The sequence below is a fragment of the Panthera pardus genome, unplaced genomic scaffold, assembly GCF_024362965.1.
Source record: "Panthera pardus isolate Hobbes unplaced genomic scaffold, ASM2436296v1 HiC_scaffold_18, whole genome shotgun sequence".
Taxonomy (NCBI): domain Eukaryota; kingdom Metazoa; phylum Chordata; class Mammalia; order Carnivora; family Felidae; genus Panthera; species Panthera pardus.
In genome coordinates, this window is record NW_026526743.1 from 11,471,337 (window position 1) to 11,484,311 (window position 12,975).

General features: G+C 48.8%; 2 protein-coding genes and 1 non-coding gene across 8 annotated transcripts in view; 2 read left to right on the forward strand and 1 right to left on the reverse strand.

Annotated features, from left to right (window-relative positions):
• The window catches only part of LOC109259357 (zinc finger protein 530), a 36,741-nt gene extending 28,045 nt beyond the window's left edge, over positions 1 to 8,696 (forward strand). The window contains exons 1-3 of one of the 6 annotated variants that reach the window (XR_008423395.1): positions 4,199 to 4,431; positions 7,058 to 7,183; positions 8,476 to 8,572. Coding sequence is in view for 1 of the 6 variants with exons in the window: in XM_053906286.1 (XP_053762261.1) it covers positions 8,476 to 8,696 (221 nt within the window). In the remaining 5 variants the exon portion in view is untranslated. Of the gene's footprint in view, positions 1 to 4,197; positions 4,432 to 7,057; positions 7,184 to 7,244; positions 7,302 to 8,475 lie in introns of those variants that run through there. The other 5 variants (XR_008423393.1, XR_008423394.1, XR_008423392.1 and 2 more) reach the window with 5 other exon arrangements.
• Positions 2,813 to 2,998, reverse strand: LOC128778102 (U2 spliceosomal RNA). The gene has a single exon (XR_008423482.1). It is a non-coding gene; the product is annotated as a U2 spliceosomal RNA (small nuclear RNA).
• Positions 8,697 to 8,765: 69 nt separating the features above from the next.
• On the forward strand, positions 8,766 to 10,358 carry LOC128778052 (zinc finger protein 211-like). The gene is given in 2 exon segments (XM_053906310.1): positions 8,766 to 8,998; positions 9,000 to 10,358. Coding segments are annotated over 2 exon segments (897 nt in total). The 3' UTR covers positions 9,664 to 10,358.
• The last annotated feature ends 2,617 nt before the right edge of the window (positions 10,359 to 12,975 follow it).

A 12,975-nucleotide genomic window follows, 5' to 3' on the forward strand; every position in this document is an offset into this window, starting at 1 on the left:
CACCCAGGTGCCCCTCACGTGATACGTTTTAATAGTGAAGGTCCTGGTTTAACTTATACTGGGCCATATTAACTATTTTAGCTGGGTGTTCATGGGGTCTCATTTATCAAACCAATGTGCAAGTGTCAAAACTTCTTTAATTTTATTATTTATTATGTAGAGCATCTCTGCCTAATATGAATATTTTAGGGCAACAGCTACTATAACTATGGGAAAGACTACAGTTAAAGTGAGGCATAACCATTAAAAAGTTTTCCATTTAGTCACTTACTTTAGGTTATAGGGGGGTGCAATAGATAAATTGAACGGGGTCCTCAGTTGAAACAACGCTTTGAGCCCCAGGATTGATTAAGTGCATAACGTTTTGTCTGTTGGTGCATTTCAGCACATGTTCATTTTGTAGAACTAGATTGCACAGGCAGGAAAGCCAGTCAGTGCCAGTTTGATCTTTTTTTGTTATAGAAATTCTTCAGTGTATAAATTTTGGATCCTATTGGATCAGATTACGGAACTTGTTAATGCGTATGCACGCCAACACACGCAATTTGTTTGCTCGCCTTTTCTCTTTCTTCGCCTGTATCTAGGGGTCTGTTTTTAAAGCAGTTAGTAGTCTAGAGCTAGCATTAAGTTTGCCACACCTGGCATTTGCTTAGTGCCTAGGGTTTGTAAAGTTCTATTTTCCCCTCCTCTTGGGCTCATAGTCCCTAAAGTGGCACACACACCAGCACCCCCCCCCCTTTGTTTTTTTACTCTGCTCCTGTCTCTGGTTGATAAGCTGAGAGGGGAAGGGGGAGGAGAAAGGGCCCCAGTCTCTCTGGGCTGCAGCCTTCCCTGGGAAGGCCCCAACCACAGGATAATCTGCCCTTTCTGCCTTTTTTCTTTTTCTTTTTCTCTTTTTCCTTTTCTCTTCCTGCTTCTCCTCTTAGCAAAACCTTTAGAATGGCTCTTCTCTGTGGGTGGCTAATTGATTCCCCCCTCGATGGCTGTCCACCTGACCGTGTTCCCTTGGTTCTGAGTGGCTCCCCCTCCAGCAGGGTGTCCCCAGCAGCCTCAGAGGTGTTGGGGGCCACGAGCGACCTTGGGAGGGATGCGGGGTAGGGTAGGGGCAGCCTGGACCCTTTAGGAGGGGCTGGGGAGGGCTTTCCAGGGACGGGCCACCTGTCCCCGAGGGCTGCTGCAGGCACCGAGCTTGGCGTACGAGTCCTCCGCCCTGCAGCGCTCTGGGGAGGTGTGTGGCTCAGTGGCGGGGGACCTCCTGACATTGCCGTCACCAGAGGCGCGCTGAGAAGTATCGCTTCGCAAGCCGGGTGGCTGGGCGTCCTCATCCCGGTGCATTGTGGGGACGTGGACAGGGCCACTTGGGTGCACGCGGAAGGCAGGGGCAACAGGGCAGCACAGCAGCCCTGAAAGCCAACAGGGGGGCCTTCCCGGGGGATGGGGGTGGGGGGAGCCAAGCAGTAAGTGCGTGGGCAAGGGCATCTCTTGGGGACTTCTCCGAGTTCCGATCATCCCCTCCTTGTGGGCCAAGTGGAGGAGTAACCCCCCTTGTGGGGTCTTCAAGGGTCATTCCCACACGGCAGCAGAAATTACTCTTGGGGAGGTACGAAATTAAAGAATTTTATTATACTCACAGGTCCTAGAAGAGGGAGGCCAGGTGCAGTCGCAGAGGCCAGATGGGAGGGGAGCAGAAAGGAGACAGAGACAGAGACACAGAACGAAGAGAGACAGACAGGAGTCAGAGACGGGGAAAGCAAGAAGGGGAACTTGTGGCGCAGGCCAGCCTTATCACTCTGGTGCATTTGGTTACCTGGTGTTCACCTGGTGTGGGGATGTTGGAGCATCAGGAAAATATAAAGTTTAAAAATGTTAGTGGAGTGTGTGTGTGTGTGTGTGTGTGTGTGTGTGTGTGTTGTTCTTGTTTGATGGTTTTATCTTATGGACCATGCTCTGTTTGGGTGTCTGTAATAGCATTTCTCTAAAAACAGTGAGTGATAAGCATGAAACTGAAAACCTCCACCTTCTTTCTGTTGTATTTCTGGGTGCAGGATTCTCTTTATTGGGCCTGTGACATTACATTTGTAGTAAATATCTGTGGCCAAAGCAAAGAAGGTTAAATTAACTTCCATCTCCTATTTAGAGAAATAGAAGTCATGTTAAATAAGAAGTGATATGAAGGTTGCAAGAGTTGGAGAGCAAGAATGAGCAGGAATTGCAGATGGGGTTTGGTCTATGTGTGACCCTGACATATAGCCAGATGTAAAGGTGCTTTGATATATTCCGAACTAGGGACTTGCTTTGGATCTGGTGAATTTATTGGGATTTCTAAAGTCTTCATCCCTCTCAGCCTTTGATCAGTGATAACTTAGTCTGTTCTACCTGCTTAAATCCCAGCCAGAAAAACTGTGTGGTGGGCATTTTCCTCTTACTGTCCCTGAAAGAAAGATACCCCTAGTTTAGTCCCTAATTCTGTCTCTACAGTAAGTACTTTGATCAAGGAAATGAGATAGGACTTGATTTGTCCATGAATGACTGCAGTTCTTAAATGGCATGTTTGTCTAGAATTCACCAACATTCACAGAACTTTTATAGACTCAATTCACCTTTTTTATTTAAAAACTTTTTGTGTCTTTCATCTCACACAGATTGTACATTTTTACATACTCTCTAATTATTTTTAGATTCTATTTTTGGCATTGCTTACTAAGTATTTGCCATAATTCTTGTAAGAAATACACACAGTTCTAAGTGGTTTATTTGTGTGTTCAGTACACATTTGTTAGAGCAGTGAGTAAACATGACCCCTCAAATTCTGTTTATGTTTATTCTTTTTTTTTTTTTAACCAGGTCAATGTGTGGAGTGGGCGGGGCAAGCTCCTATTCCATCTCCGTGCTCCAAAAATTCATTTAATATGTTGTCCTCCGATAGAGGACATATCAGATATTAAATTGATTAGAACAGATACTATACTTGATCTTAGCCATAAGGCTGAGAAGCAATTATGTTTATTCTTCTGGCTACTCTCAATGACCTCTTTAAGTCTCCAAGCTGGTATCGCTCAATGTGCTCATGAATGAAAAAGAATCACCTTTTGGAGACGATATCTTCTGAGTGACCAAGGTTCCAGCACAAACACATGCTCAATGGATTCTAGCTCTTCTCAGACTTAAATGACTTGCTAAATTTCATTAAAGTCTGAAATTTTTGCAACCTTCACTGATGGTTCCTGTCACTAACTTTAAAGAACTACATAAACATTATTAAAACTCTGTAATTTCTATTTCACTACTGTCTTTCTGAGATAATCTGAATTACCCTTGCAGAACTTTCCCTTCAGTAATAGCAGAAATGATCATTTCCCAGCAAGGCGATGAGATCATGAAGTTAAGGTGCTCCCTTCCTCTTGAGATTCAGATACCCCCTTAATATTGGGGTTCAGATGGCCCCCTTTGCACTCGTGCTCCCAGTGTGAAATTAGTCGCTCTCCATTTGAGACACACGGCAGATTCCTTAAAGGAATTGAATATCTTGGAATATGGGGAAAGAAGTATTCTACGGATTAAACACTGGGATTAAACACTGTTCTGCACTGGATAGGACACAATCACAATATACAGGTGGGAGAGACGTTTTCCGTGGGATCTAGAGGCAAAGCTTCACCCTGCCCAGTTTCTTCAGGGCAGCCCACATCCCTCTTCTGTCTGTTATGAACCCGTCCACTCTTTTCCTCTTGTTCTTGACCAGATGCACTGACACTCACAAAAGTGACGCTAATGCTTGAGGTTACATGTGTATGAAGAAGAATACGATAATGTCGATTACTTTACAGCTAAGAATGTACGTATTTTTATGTCGAAATGACTTCATGGAATGATATGTGCATTTGTATCAATAACAGCCTTTGGTAGCACCTAAAATACTCTTTTTAGTCTCGGGAGCCTGCTGAGCTTCATGGGGTCTGAAAGCATGCTTCTGAGAACTTTTGGAGATCGCTTGCAGGCAGCACTCCCCACAAATCTGCGTAAATCCCTTAAGGAAGCCTCCGGGATCTTCGCATTCCCCGCGGAACCTGAGCCTCTGGGACTGTTCTGGTGCGGAGCATCTTCGCCAGCGCCTCTACTACATTACCCAGAGGGCTCCGCGCCGAGAGGCAGCGGGCTGAGCCAATGAAGGCCCAAGATAAGAGCTCTTCCGTGCGCTTACAGCGCTTCGGGCGGGACTTCCGGCGTCCTGGTTGTGGCGGTCGTTTTGGGTGTTCCTGGGTTTTTTCCGTGGCGACCGACAGGGAAGGGGCGGGAAGAGGCGCCGTCCCCGGCGCGCCGACTGGGGTTCGTGGCTCGGCGACGCCGCCTGTGCTGCCCCGCGCCGGGCCCGGGACCGCGTGGCCGGGACAGAGTCCAGTGGCAGTGGCCGCGCCCAGGGACCCGGCTGAGGTAAACTCGCTGTCCCCGGGCCCTCCCCGCCCTCTCCCCCCGACAGACCCTCCAAGCCGGAGCGCGGGGCACCTGCTCGCTCCCTGCGGCCCAGGTCCCGGTGTCCGGGCCCGGGAGGCGCTCGTGGGCGGGGACCCCGCGTCTAAGCGCCGGCGTGACGGGGTGCGGGAGCGGGCTGCAGGGGAGGGGCCTCTCGGTGCAGGGCTGCAGGGGGGCCCAAGGCGGGAGGATTCAAGAGTGTGGGGTCCGCCTTCTGCCCTCGGAGAACGGAGGATGTGCGGCGGAGTCACGGGGGAACTGGCGGGCTGGGGCGTGGTAGGGGCGCTGGGACCCATGGATGGTTGTGAAGACAAGAGGGACACGGTCTGATTTAGGGGTTTAAAAGTTTTCCAGGAGCTGCTCAGGGAGAACCGACTGGAATGGGGGTGATGAGGACAGCGAGGCACAGGGAGGTTGGGTCCAAGCGCAGAGAACTGGCAACGGGGAGCGCTGAGGACTGAAATTCAGACTTTAGTGTTACAGCCCTAGGTCTGGCCTCCAGGGCTGGAAAGATGCACGGGAGGTTCGGGCCGGTTGAAATACACCGTGGTCCCCAGCCTCTGTGGCCTCTATGGCCTGCTTCTGCCTGTAGGGCCCCGTGGCTGAAGTAGCACTCGTGGAGGGTGTCCCTGGGCCTCGCTGGTTTGGACCTTGCCCATGTCAACTTTGGGATTGTGGTGTTCCGGGACTCTTCACCTGCCTCTCTGCTAGCCCTTTTGGTGTGGGGATCTGGGAGAAATCCCACCGCCAGGAAGTGATCTAGACTCGTCCTGAGTCCAGGCTGAGGGTTGTATGCAGGAGTTCTTGTTTCTGGAATGGAAGGAGGCGTAGAAGGTTATCCCAGGAACAGGTACCAGCGTGTGCAGGTGCTTGTTAGTGTGGGAACAGGGCACAGCATGTCTTCTTTCTCTTAGGAACAAAGAGCAGGGGGCTGGAGTTAGTCTTGGAAATGGCTGCCTGAGAAGTTGGGCAACTATAACGGACGTAATGGGAGATTGGGAGCGGAGGAGGGAGATGATCGTACCCAGGTCCAGATAGGCTCCATCGGGTTGTAGAGTGGAAAACAGACTTTGGGGGCGAGGGAGGAGGATGGGTGACCAGGGAAGAGGGTACTGGAATAGTCCAGGTGAGTGTTCATGGACCAGAGTGGTAGCTGTGGAGGTGGGAGAAGTGGTTGGTATTCTGGATGCATCTTTCAAGAAGGGCTGATTTTGAGGGTGTGAGAGAGAGAGAGGAAGGAGTGAGAGATGACACTAGAGTGTTGGTCTTAGCAGCAAGAAGGGTGGAAATTCTATCAGCTGAGACTGGAAAATCCGTGGTAGTGGTTTTCACTGGGGGATGGCAGGAGCTCAGAGAACAGACGACTGTGGCATCGAGTGGGCAGCTGGACACAGGTCTGGAAATCTGGGGTGGGGCTTAGGATGGAGACACCCAAAGGGGTGGCTAGCATGTGTACCAGGCCGTGGATGATACTTAGAAGATGGAATTCAGGTCATGGCAGTGGTGTTATCAGCAGGTCAGAAAGAAGATTAAGAGTTCTGAGGACTAGCTCTATTGCTTGGGTACCTGGTTGGGGGTTAGGAGGATCATAAATACAGATGTAGGAGAGAAGTGGCCACGAAGGGAGTATGTGGGGAGGATGGTCTTGGCAGGTGACCAAGACTTCCGAGGGAAGAGTGGACCGGAGACAGATTTGGAGGCGTCGGATTAATTGAGATAAGATGGGTTTACTGTGACTTTGTGGTAAGCTTTGGTAGGTTCTGGGGGTTTTGCTGGTGGGTAATGTCTGGGATAAATGTGGTCGTCTGTGAGAATTACTATGCCTGGTACCGGGATGGCTGGGCTTTGAAGGAGAGTAAGGTGGAAGGAACATGGTTGTGGCTGCTGAGGGGACAGCAAGTGCAGCACAGAAGTGGGAGAGGGTCACGGGTATCTGAAATTCACATGTGGTGCTATGTGACTGACATTGAAGCAAGGACTGGAGACAGGCGGAGAGGCCTTCAAAGCAGCATCCAGGGCTACCCCTGGTGTTGGGATTCATCAGAGGTCTGGGGTAGTACTGGATCCTGTTTGGATCTGCCCAGTTCTTTCTGGATGCCACGTACCAGGTAACCTGGCGCAAGTCCAGAGAGAGAGATGCATATGGTGTGGGGCAGGGAGTTGGTGGTGGCTGTGGGGATGCAACTGTGGGGTCCGAAGGCGTGAGAGGGGTGCATGTGGAGAGAGGGATATGAATTGATGGTCCTGGGTCCTGGTACTGGAAACTTAAGGGTGATGGGTGACCCCAAATTTTATTGTGAGTCATGATAACAGAGGACTCCAGGGAATCGCATGGTAGGGAGAGATGCGGTCCTGGAATCCTCGGGCATATTCCCGAGTGTAGATGGTGTCTCTATGCCTACCTGGCTGCACTTGTTGAGGGCTGGGCATTTGGTTAATAGAACCATGAAGAAAGAGTAGAACCAGCAGAACTGGGTTTCTCTGCTGAGGTGGGGAGCTTGGGAAGAGGATGGGCATGGGGTAGATGTGTGGGTTTGAATTGTGGGTCCTCAGGAGGCTGTGGTTTCATCTGTCCCCAACATGACAGGACAGTGTGACTTTGGAGGACATGGTCATGTATTCTCCTGGGAGGAATGGGGTCTCTTTGATGAGGTTCAGAGACGCCTGTACCACAATGTGATGCTGGAGAACTTGGCACTTGTAATCTCCCTGGGTAAGGCCCTCACACCCACCAGTGACCTGGGTAGTGACTTTGCCTTTCTGCTTTTCCCGAGGGGCCGCTGTGTCTTTACATCCAGACCATGGCCACCGCGTCCTTCCTCGTCTCCTGGGTAGGTGCTGTTGTTGCTATGACTGGGAGGTACTGCCGTCTTCTCTCCCTGCTACCCCGGTACCCGCTGCCTTTCCTGGTAGGAAAGGGTTCTAGGGAATCCTAGGCAGTCTTGGCCATCAGCCGAATGGACCCCACCTGGCTTGCCCCCTCCCTAGCTGCGTGGCTTCTGCAGATCCCTGGTACCTACTTACCTCAGGTTTTGCTCCCTCTGACAGTCCTGCACGCCTGCACGTGCCAGGAATTGCCGTCACTGACACGGACACTGCTTACATGCACGATGAGCTGTTCTGTGAGACCTTTGTCTGAGGTTCTTTTTGTAGCGTTCAGTTTTCTTTGCTTTGTCATGTCATAAGCTGGGCTGGTACAGGCCACCTACCTGTCCTGTCTTTCCCTTAGGACTTGGTTATCCTAGTCCTGTGTAGTTGCTCCATTAGGGGTGTCGGGGAGAGTTCTGGCTGCTTCACAGAATAGATACCACTCCCGCCAAGGGACAAGGGGCTGGAGGGGGCCTGGCCCTGCTGAGTGGCAGCTGAGGGAAGACATGACATCGGGACCGTGTTCACATCATACCAGCAATCTGTTCAAACCAGTGTTTTGGTGCCATTTCCACTGGCCACACCTCATTTCCACCTTTTCTTCCCTGTTCTTGACGCTTGGCCAGTTTGTCCTTTTTACTGACTTCTGGCCCCTAGCTGCTCCCAACCTCCTGGCATCTGTCTGCTGCCTGCTCCTTTCCACTGCTGCCTCTGCAGGGCCCCCGCATTGGCTCGTGCGTAGCGGATGGTGAGCGCGTATCCTCAAATGTCCTTCAACACCAGCTACTCACTAGCAATCTGACTTTTCTGTTCCTGGACCAGAGCTTCTTCACAACACTCACGTGTGAGCAGCAGCCCTCCTGGGGGTCGTCCTCAGAGGAGCAAGTCGGAAACCCCGGCTGCCTCTCTCCACCGTGCTACATCCCATTCCTCCTCGTTCCGCCTTGCGAGGCCTTCCTACTTCCGTGACCTTTTAGAGTCCAGTACTGCAAAACAGCCCCTTCCTCACCTTGCCTCCCAGCTCCCTCATCCTGAAAACAGCCTCACGCATTCATTCCTGGGTGTGTCAGGCACATGTTTGTAACGTGGCTGCCACCCGTCCCCACGTGTACTTGACTAGCATTTCTCTGTTTTCAGATTATTTTTGTGGGATAGACGATGAAGAGGCCCCTTCTGGACAGAATGTTTCTCTGGGAAGAACACCACCAAGCAGGACTTCGGGGCCAAATCTATCCACCCAGAAGCTTCATCTCTGTGAGATGTGTGTTCCTGTCATGAAGGATATTTTGTACCTGGCTGAGCTTCAGGGAACACATACCAGGCAGAAATCCTACACACGTGTGGCACGTGGGAAATGATTCTGTTTCAGTGCAGATCTTCGCCAACACCAGAATGAGCACGGTGGGAAAAAGCCCTATAGCAAGGACATGGACAGGGCTTCCTTTGCGAAGACCTGTAGAGGCCATTCATTAGGGAAGCCTTTCACCTGTGGGGAGGTTGAAAAGGACTTCCTGGCCAGTGTGGCCAGTGCTGTGAGTATACACAGCAGTACTAAGTGTGAGGAAGTCTTTCGCACTGGAAAAAGTTCTTACAGATGTGGCGAATGTGGAAAAGCCTTCTGTCGTAAACGTACCCTTGTTCAGCATCAGAGAATTCACACTTAAGTGCAGTGACTGTGGGAAAACCTTCAGCTACAAGCATACATTTGTTCAGCATAAGACAGTCCACGCTGGAGTAAAGCCTTTTGAGTGCAGTGAATGTGGAAAGGCCTTCAGGTTCAAGTATAAACTTGTTCAGCACCACCGTACTCACACTGGAGAAAGGCCTTATGTGTGTAGTGAATGTGGGAAAGCTTTTGGGTGCAAATCCAAACTTGTTCGGCACGAGAGAATTCACACCGGAGCAAGGCTTTGTGAGTGTGCTGAATGTGGCGAATTTTTTAGACAAAGCTCCGGCCTTGTTCAATATCGGAGAATTCACACTGGAGCAAAGCCTTATGAATGTGGCGAATGTGGAAAGTCCTTTAGCCAAAGCTCTATCCTCATCCAGCACCAGAGAGTTCACACTGGAGAAAGGCCATATGAGTGCAATGAATGTGGGAAAGGATTTAGACAAAGCTCCAGTTGCATTCAGCATCGGAGAGTTCACACGGGAATAAGGCCTTATGAATGTAGTGAATGTGGGAAGTCCTTTAGCCAAAGCTTCAGCCTTATTCTACATCGGAGAATTCACACTGGAGAAAGGCCTTATGAGTGCAACGAATGTGGAAAATCCTTTAGCCAAAACTACAGCCTCATTCAACACCATAAACTTCACACTAGATAAAGGCCTCAGGAGTGCAGCCAGCACAAGAAAGTTCATTAAACAGTCTGCTCTAACACCAAAACTTCACGACCCACGTTAGTTTTATGAATCAGCAAATGTGGAAGAAGTTCAGCCAAAGATCTAAACTCATTGAGCATGAGAAAGAAATTCCACTTAAGATGGTGGCCTTAAACCTTCAGCGAACGTGCTCTTTGTTCAGCGTAACAACACTAGAGAGCATCTGTGCAGAGCCATCTGCTGTGTATTCCAGTTGTGAGAAGTTTTCAGGAGCTGCATTTCATATTCTGACCTGCGCAGACCTTGCCAGAATTATGTCACTGCCAGGTGGTAGTAGAAGTCATTTTGCCTCTGACACCTGGCAGGTCCTTACGGCACGCGTGTCACCTCAGCATGCTTAGGGAAGACAGATGTTTGCACTCTGTCTCCCATCCTCTAGTGAAAATCATAATCTGATCCCCTGGGGGTTCTCATTCGCTTTCTTCTGACTAGTATGGCAGGGACCTGACCCACTTTTTGCTGAAAGGATCCAGTCTAGGAACTGCTGAGTTTGTAAAGTTTTACCTTCATGGTGTTAATTGGTCTCATGCAATATTTTTTATAGGTTTTCCAGCCTCCAACTCACTGATCTGGGACCTGTGTGTCTCACATTTGCTCTGGTTTGTGCAATAATAAAAGTCTTATTAAGTGACCTTTAATCTTAAGATTTTTGTTTATTGTGCGGGCTGGGTTGAAAACAGAATTGGGCTCTGCCATTGTGGAGAGGTGGACAGCTTTCTTGAGACATCATGGGGACAGTATGACATCACAGACTACCCATTCACTATAGTTTTTACCTTATCTGCCTTCCTGTCTGGTTTAAAAACAAACATAATAATAAATATTTGGTGTTTGTCCCTACTTCCTAGCACAGAGATTCTAAAACCCTTGGGACTTCCTGAGTGATAAGACTGTCTTTTGTATGATAGTGAAATGACTCAAGATGGAGGCCAATAAAGGAACTTCAGGATCGGGGCTGGTCACCAGACATTAGAAGGTTTGAATTTTAAGCCCTACCTTTGACATCTGGGGATGGGAAGGTGTGTGAGAGGTTGAGTTCATCCACCAATTGCCAATGATTTAGTCAACCATGGCTATGTAATGACACCTTGTTAAAAACCTCTAGACAATAAGGTTTCACACTGTCCAGCCAGGAGGGGAGTGCACACTGATTCCACTGGGATAGGGGTTCTTGTGCTTGGGGTTCTTATGGAATTCACCCTGTGTACTTCTTTATCCGGTTGTTAACGTGTGTCCTTTATAGTAGACTAATAGTAAATATAGCATTTTCCTGAGTACTGTGAGTTATTCTAGCAAATTATCAAACCTGAGTGGGGACTCAAGGCAACACTAAATTTGTAGTCAGACTGGCAGAAGTGGGGTTAACCTGGGACCCCATTTGTGGCTGCCATCTGAAGAGACAGTTGTGGGATGGAGTCCTTAACTGTAGGATCGAGTGGGGATAAGTGTCAGAATTGAATTGAATTGAACACCCAGTTGGTGTTAGAATGACACATTTGCTATCAGAAAAAGCCAGATACTGCATAAGGCCTTCTAAGAAAGGTCTGTGGTCCTAATTTGTGACCTGAGTGCCAGGATTTTTTGTAGGACCAAAGATTGCCCTGAGGAGGGCACAGTTGTGACAACCAACAATGCTTTTGGAAGTAAAAAGGCTAGGACGTCATAATTTCGCCCAGTCATAGTGATAGAAATCAGCAGTGTTTGAATTATGCTTGAACCTGACGTTAAGGCCCGATTTTTTAAAATGAATTAGAAAGGGACACCTGGGTGGCTCAGTCGGTTAAGCATCCGACTTCGGCTCAGGTCATGGTCCTGTGGTTCACAGGTTCGAGCCCCACGTCAGAGCCTGGAACCTGCTTCTTGGATTCTGTGTCTCCCTCTCTCTCTGCCCTTCCCATTTGTTCTCTCTCTCTCTCTCTCTCTCTCTCTCTCTCTCTCTCAAGAATAAAACATAAAAATTTTTCTTAATGAATTAGGACAATACATAGTGCTTAATCTTACTCTGACTGAAATCACTGAGATATATGAGTGTTGAAACCAGTTTTAAAAGTTCTCGTCAATAATTACCATTAAGCTCAGAGTTCAACTTAAGGCTTATCTCTGCATGGAAATTTGATTGAGACCATTGATGGTGACTTCCTAATTGCGCAACGTCCACCTACATTTTTATCAGCCCAGAGAAACTTTGCATTCTCCGTGTTCCATTTGCTCAGACACCATATCAGAAACAAAGCCTCACTAGTTCTCTTTTGTTTTAAGGAGAACACATGTTGCAAAGCTAAGCTAGGAGTCTAAGGTGTTTTGTTACTGGTTTTTTACCCCAAATCTGCAATCTTTAAGGTGACATCCAGATGCTAAGGGCTCCTTGAAATCTTATTTTTGCTTTGTCACTAACCCCACTTCAGTTGTGTGGACTCAGTAGCATCTTCAGGGTGCGTCATAGGCTATTTGTGGCAGAGTACCTGGTTCCTATTTAGGGTTCCAATGGGAACTTTCCTTACAGCGAAACCACTGGATCCAAACAATTAGGGAAGCATACTTGCCCCCTACCCCAATGACCGTCGGCCCAGTGGCACATGGCAGCCATTGATATCACAGAGCATACGCTGGCCACAGGTAGAGGGAAAGCCAGATCCACCATCTGGGGTCACAAACACGTTCTCTACCATTTAGAGCCTTGTAACTCCCTACACCACAGCAGTCAATGCTCTAACATTCCACCGTTGCCATCAGCTAAAAAAGACTATATTTTGATTCCTTCCTAGGCTTGTTGCCACTACCTTCAAACCTCTCATCCCTGAGTTGGGGAATCCAGATAATCCAGGACCTCTGTTCTATCCTGCATTGTCCTAATAATTACCTGTAAAGAGGTCAGTCTGCTCAAAGAGCTGATGTTATGATCTGTCACTTAAAAGCTTCCCAAAGCCTGATCAGGACCTTACCCGAATCCTCCAGCTGTCCTCTGGAGGAGGGCAGCTCCTTTTCCTCTCCCGTTACTTGCCTGTCCACCTTGGTGGGTTCCTAGCTCAGTATAGTCATGAAAATCTCAAGAATGCCAAATAAATCAATTTTTAACTTTGTAACGTTCTTCCAGGATTACTTTTGTCTATGTTAATATTCTGCCACCTTTATACAGAGAATAGAAAATCATTATTTGGGGGGCACCTAGGTGGCTCAGTCGGTCAAGCGTCCGACTTGGCTCAGGTCATGATCTCGGGGTTCATGAGTTTGAGCCCCGTGTTGGGCTTTGTGCTG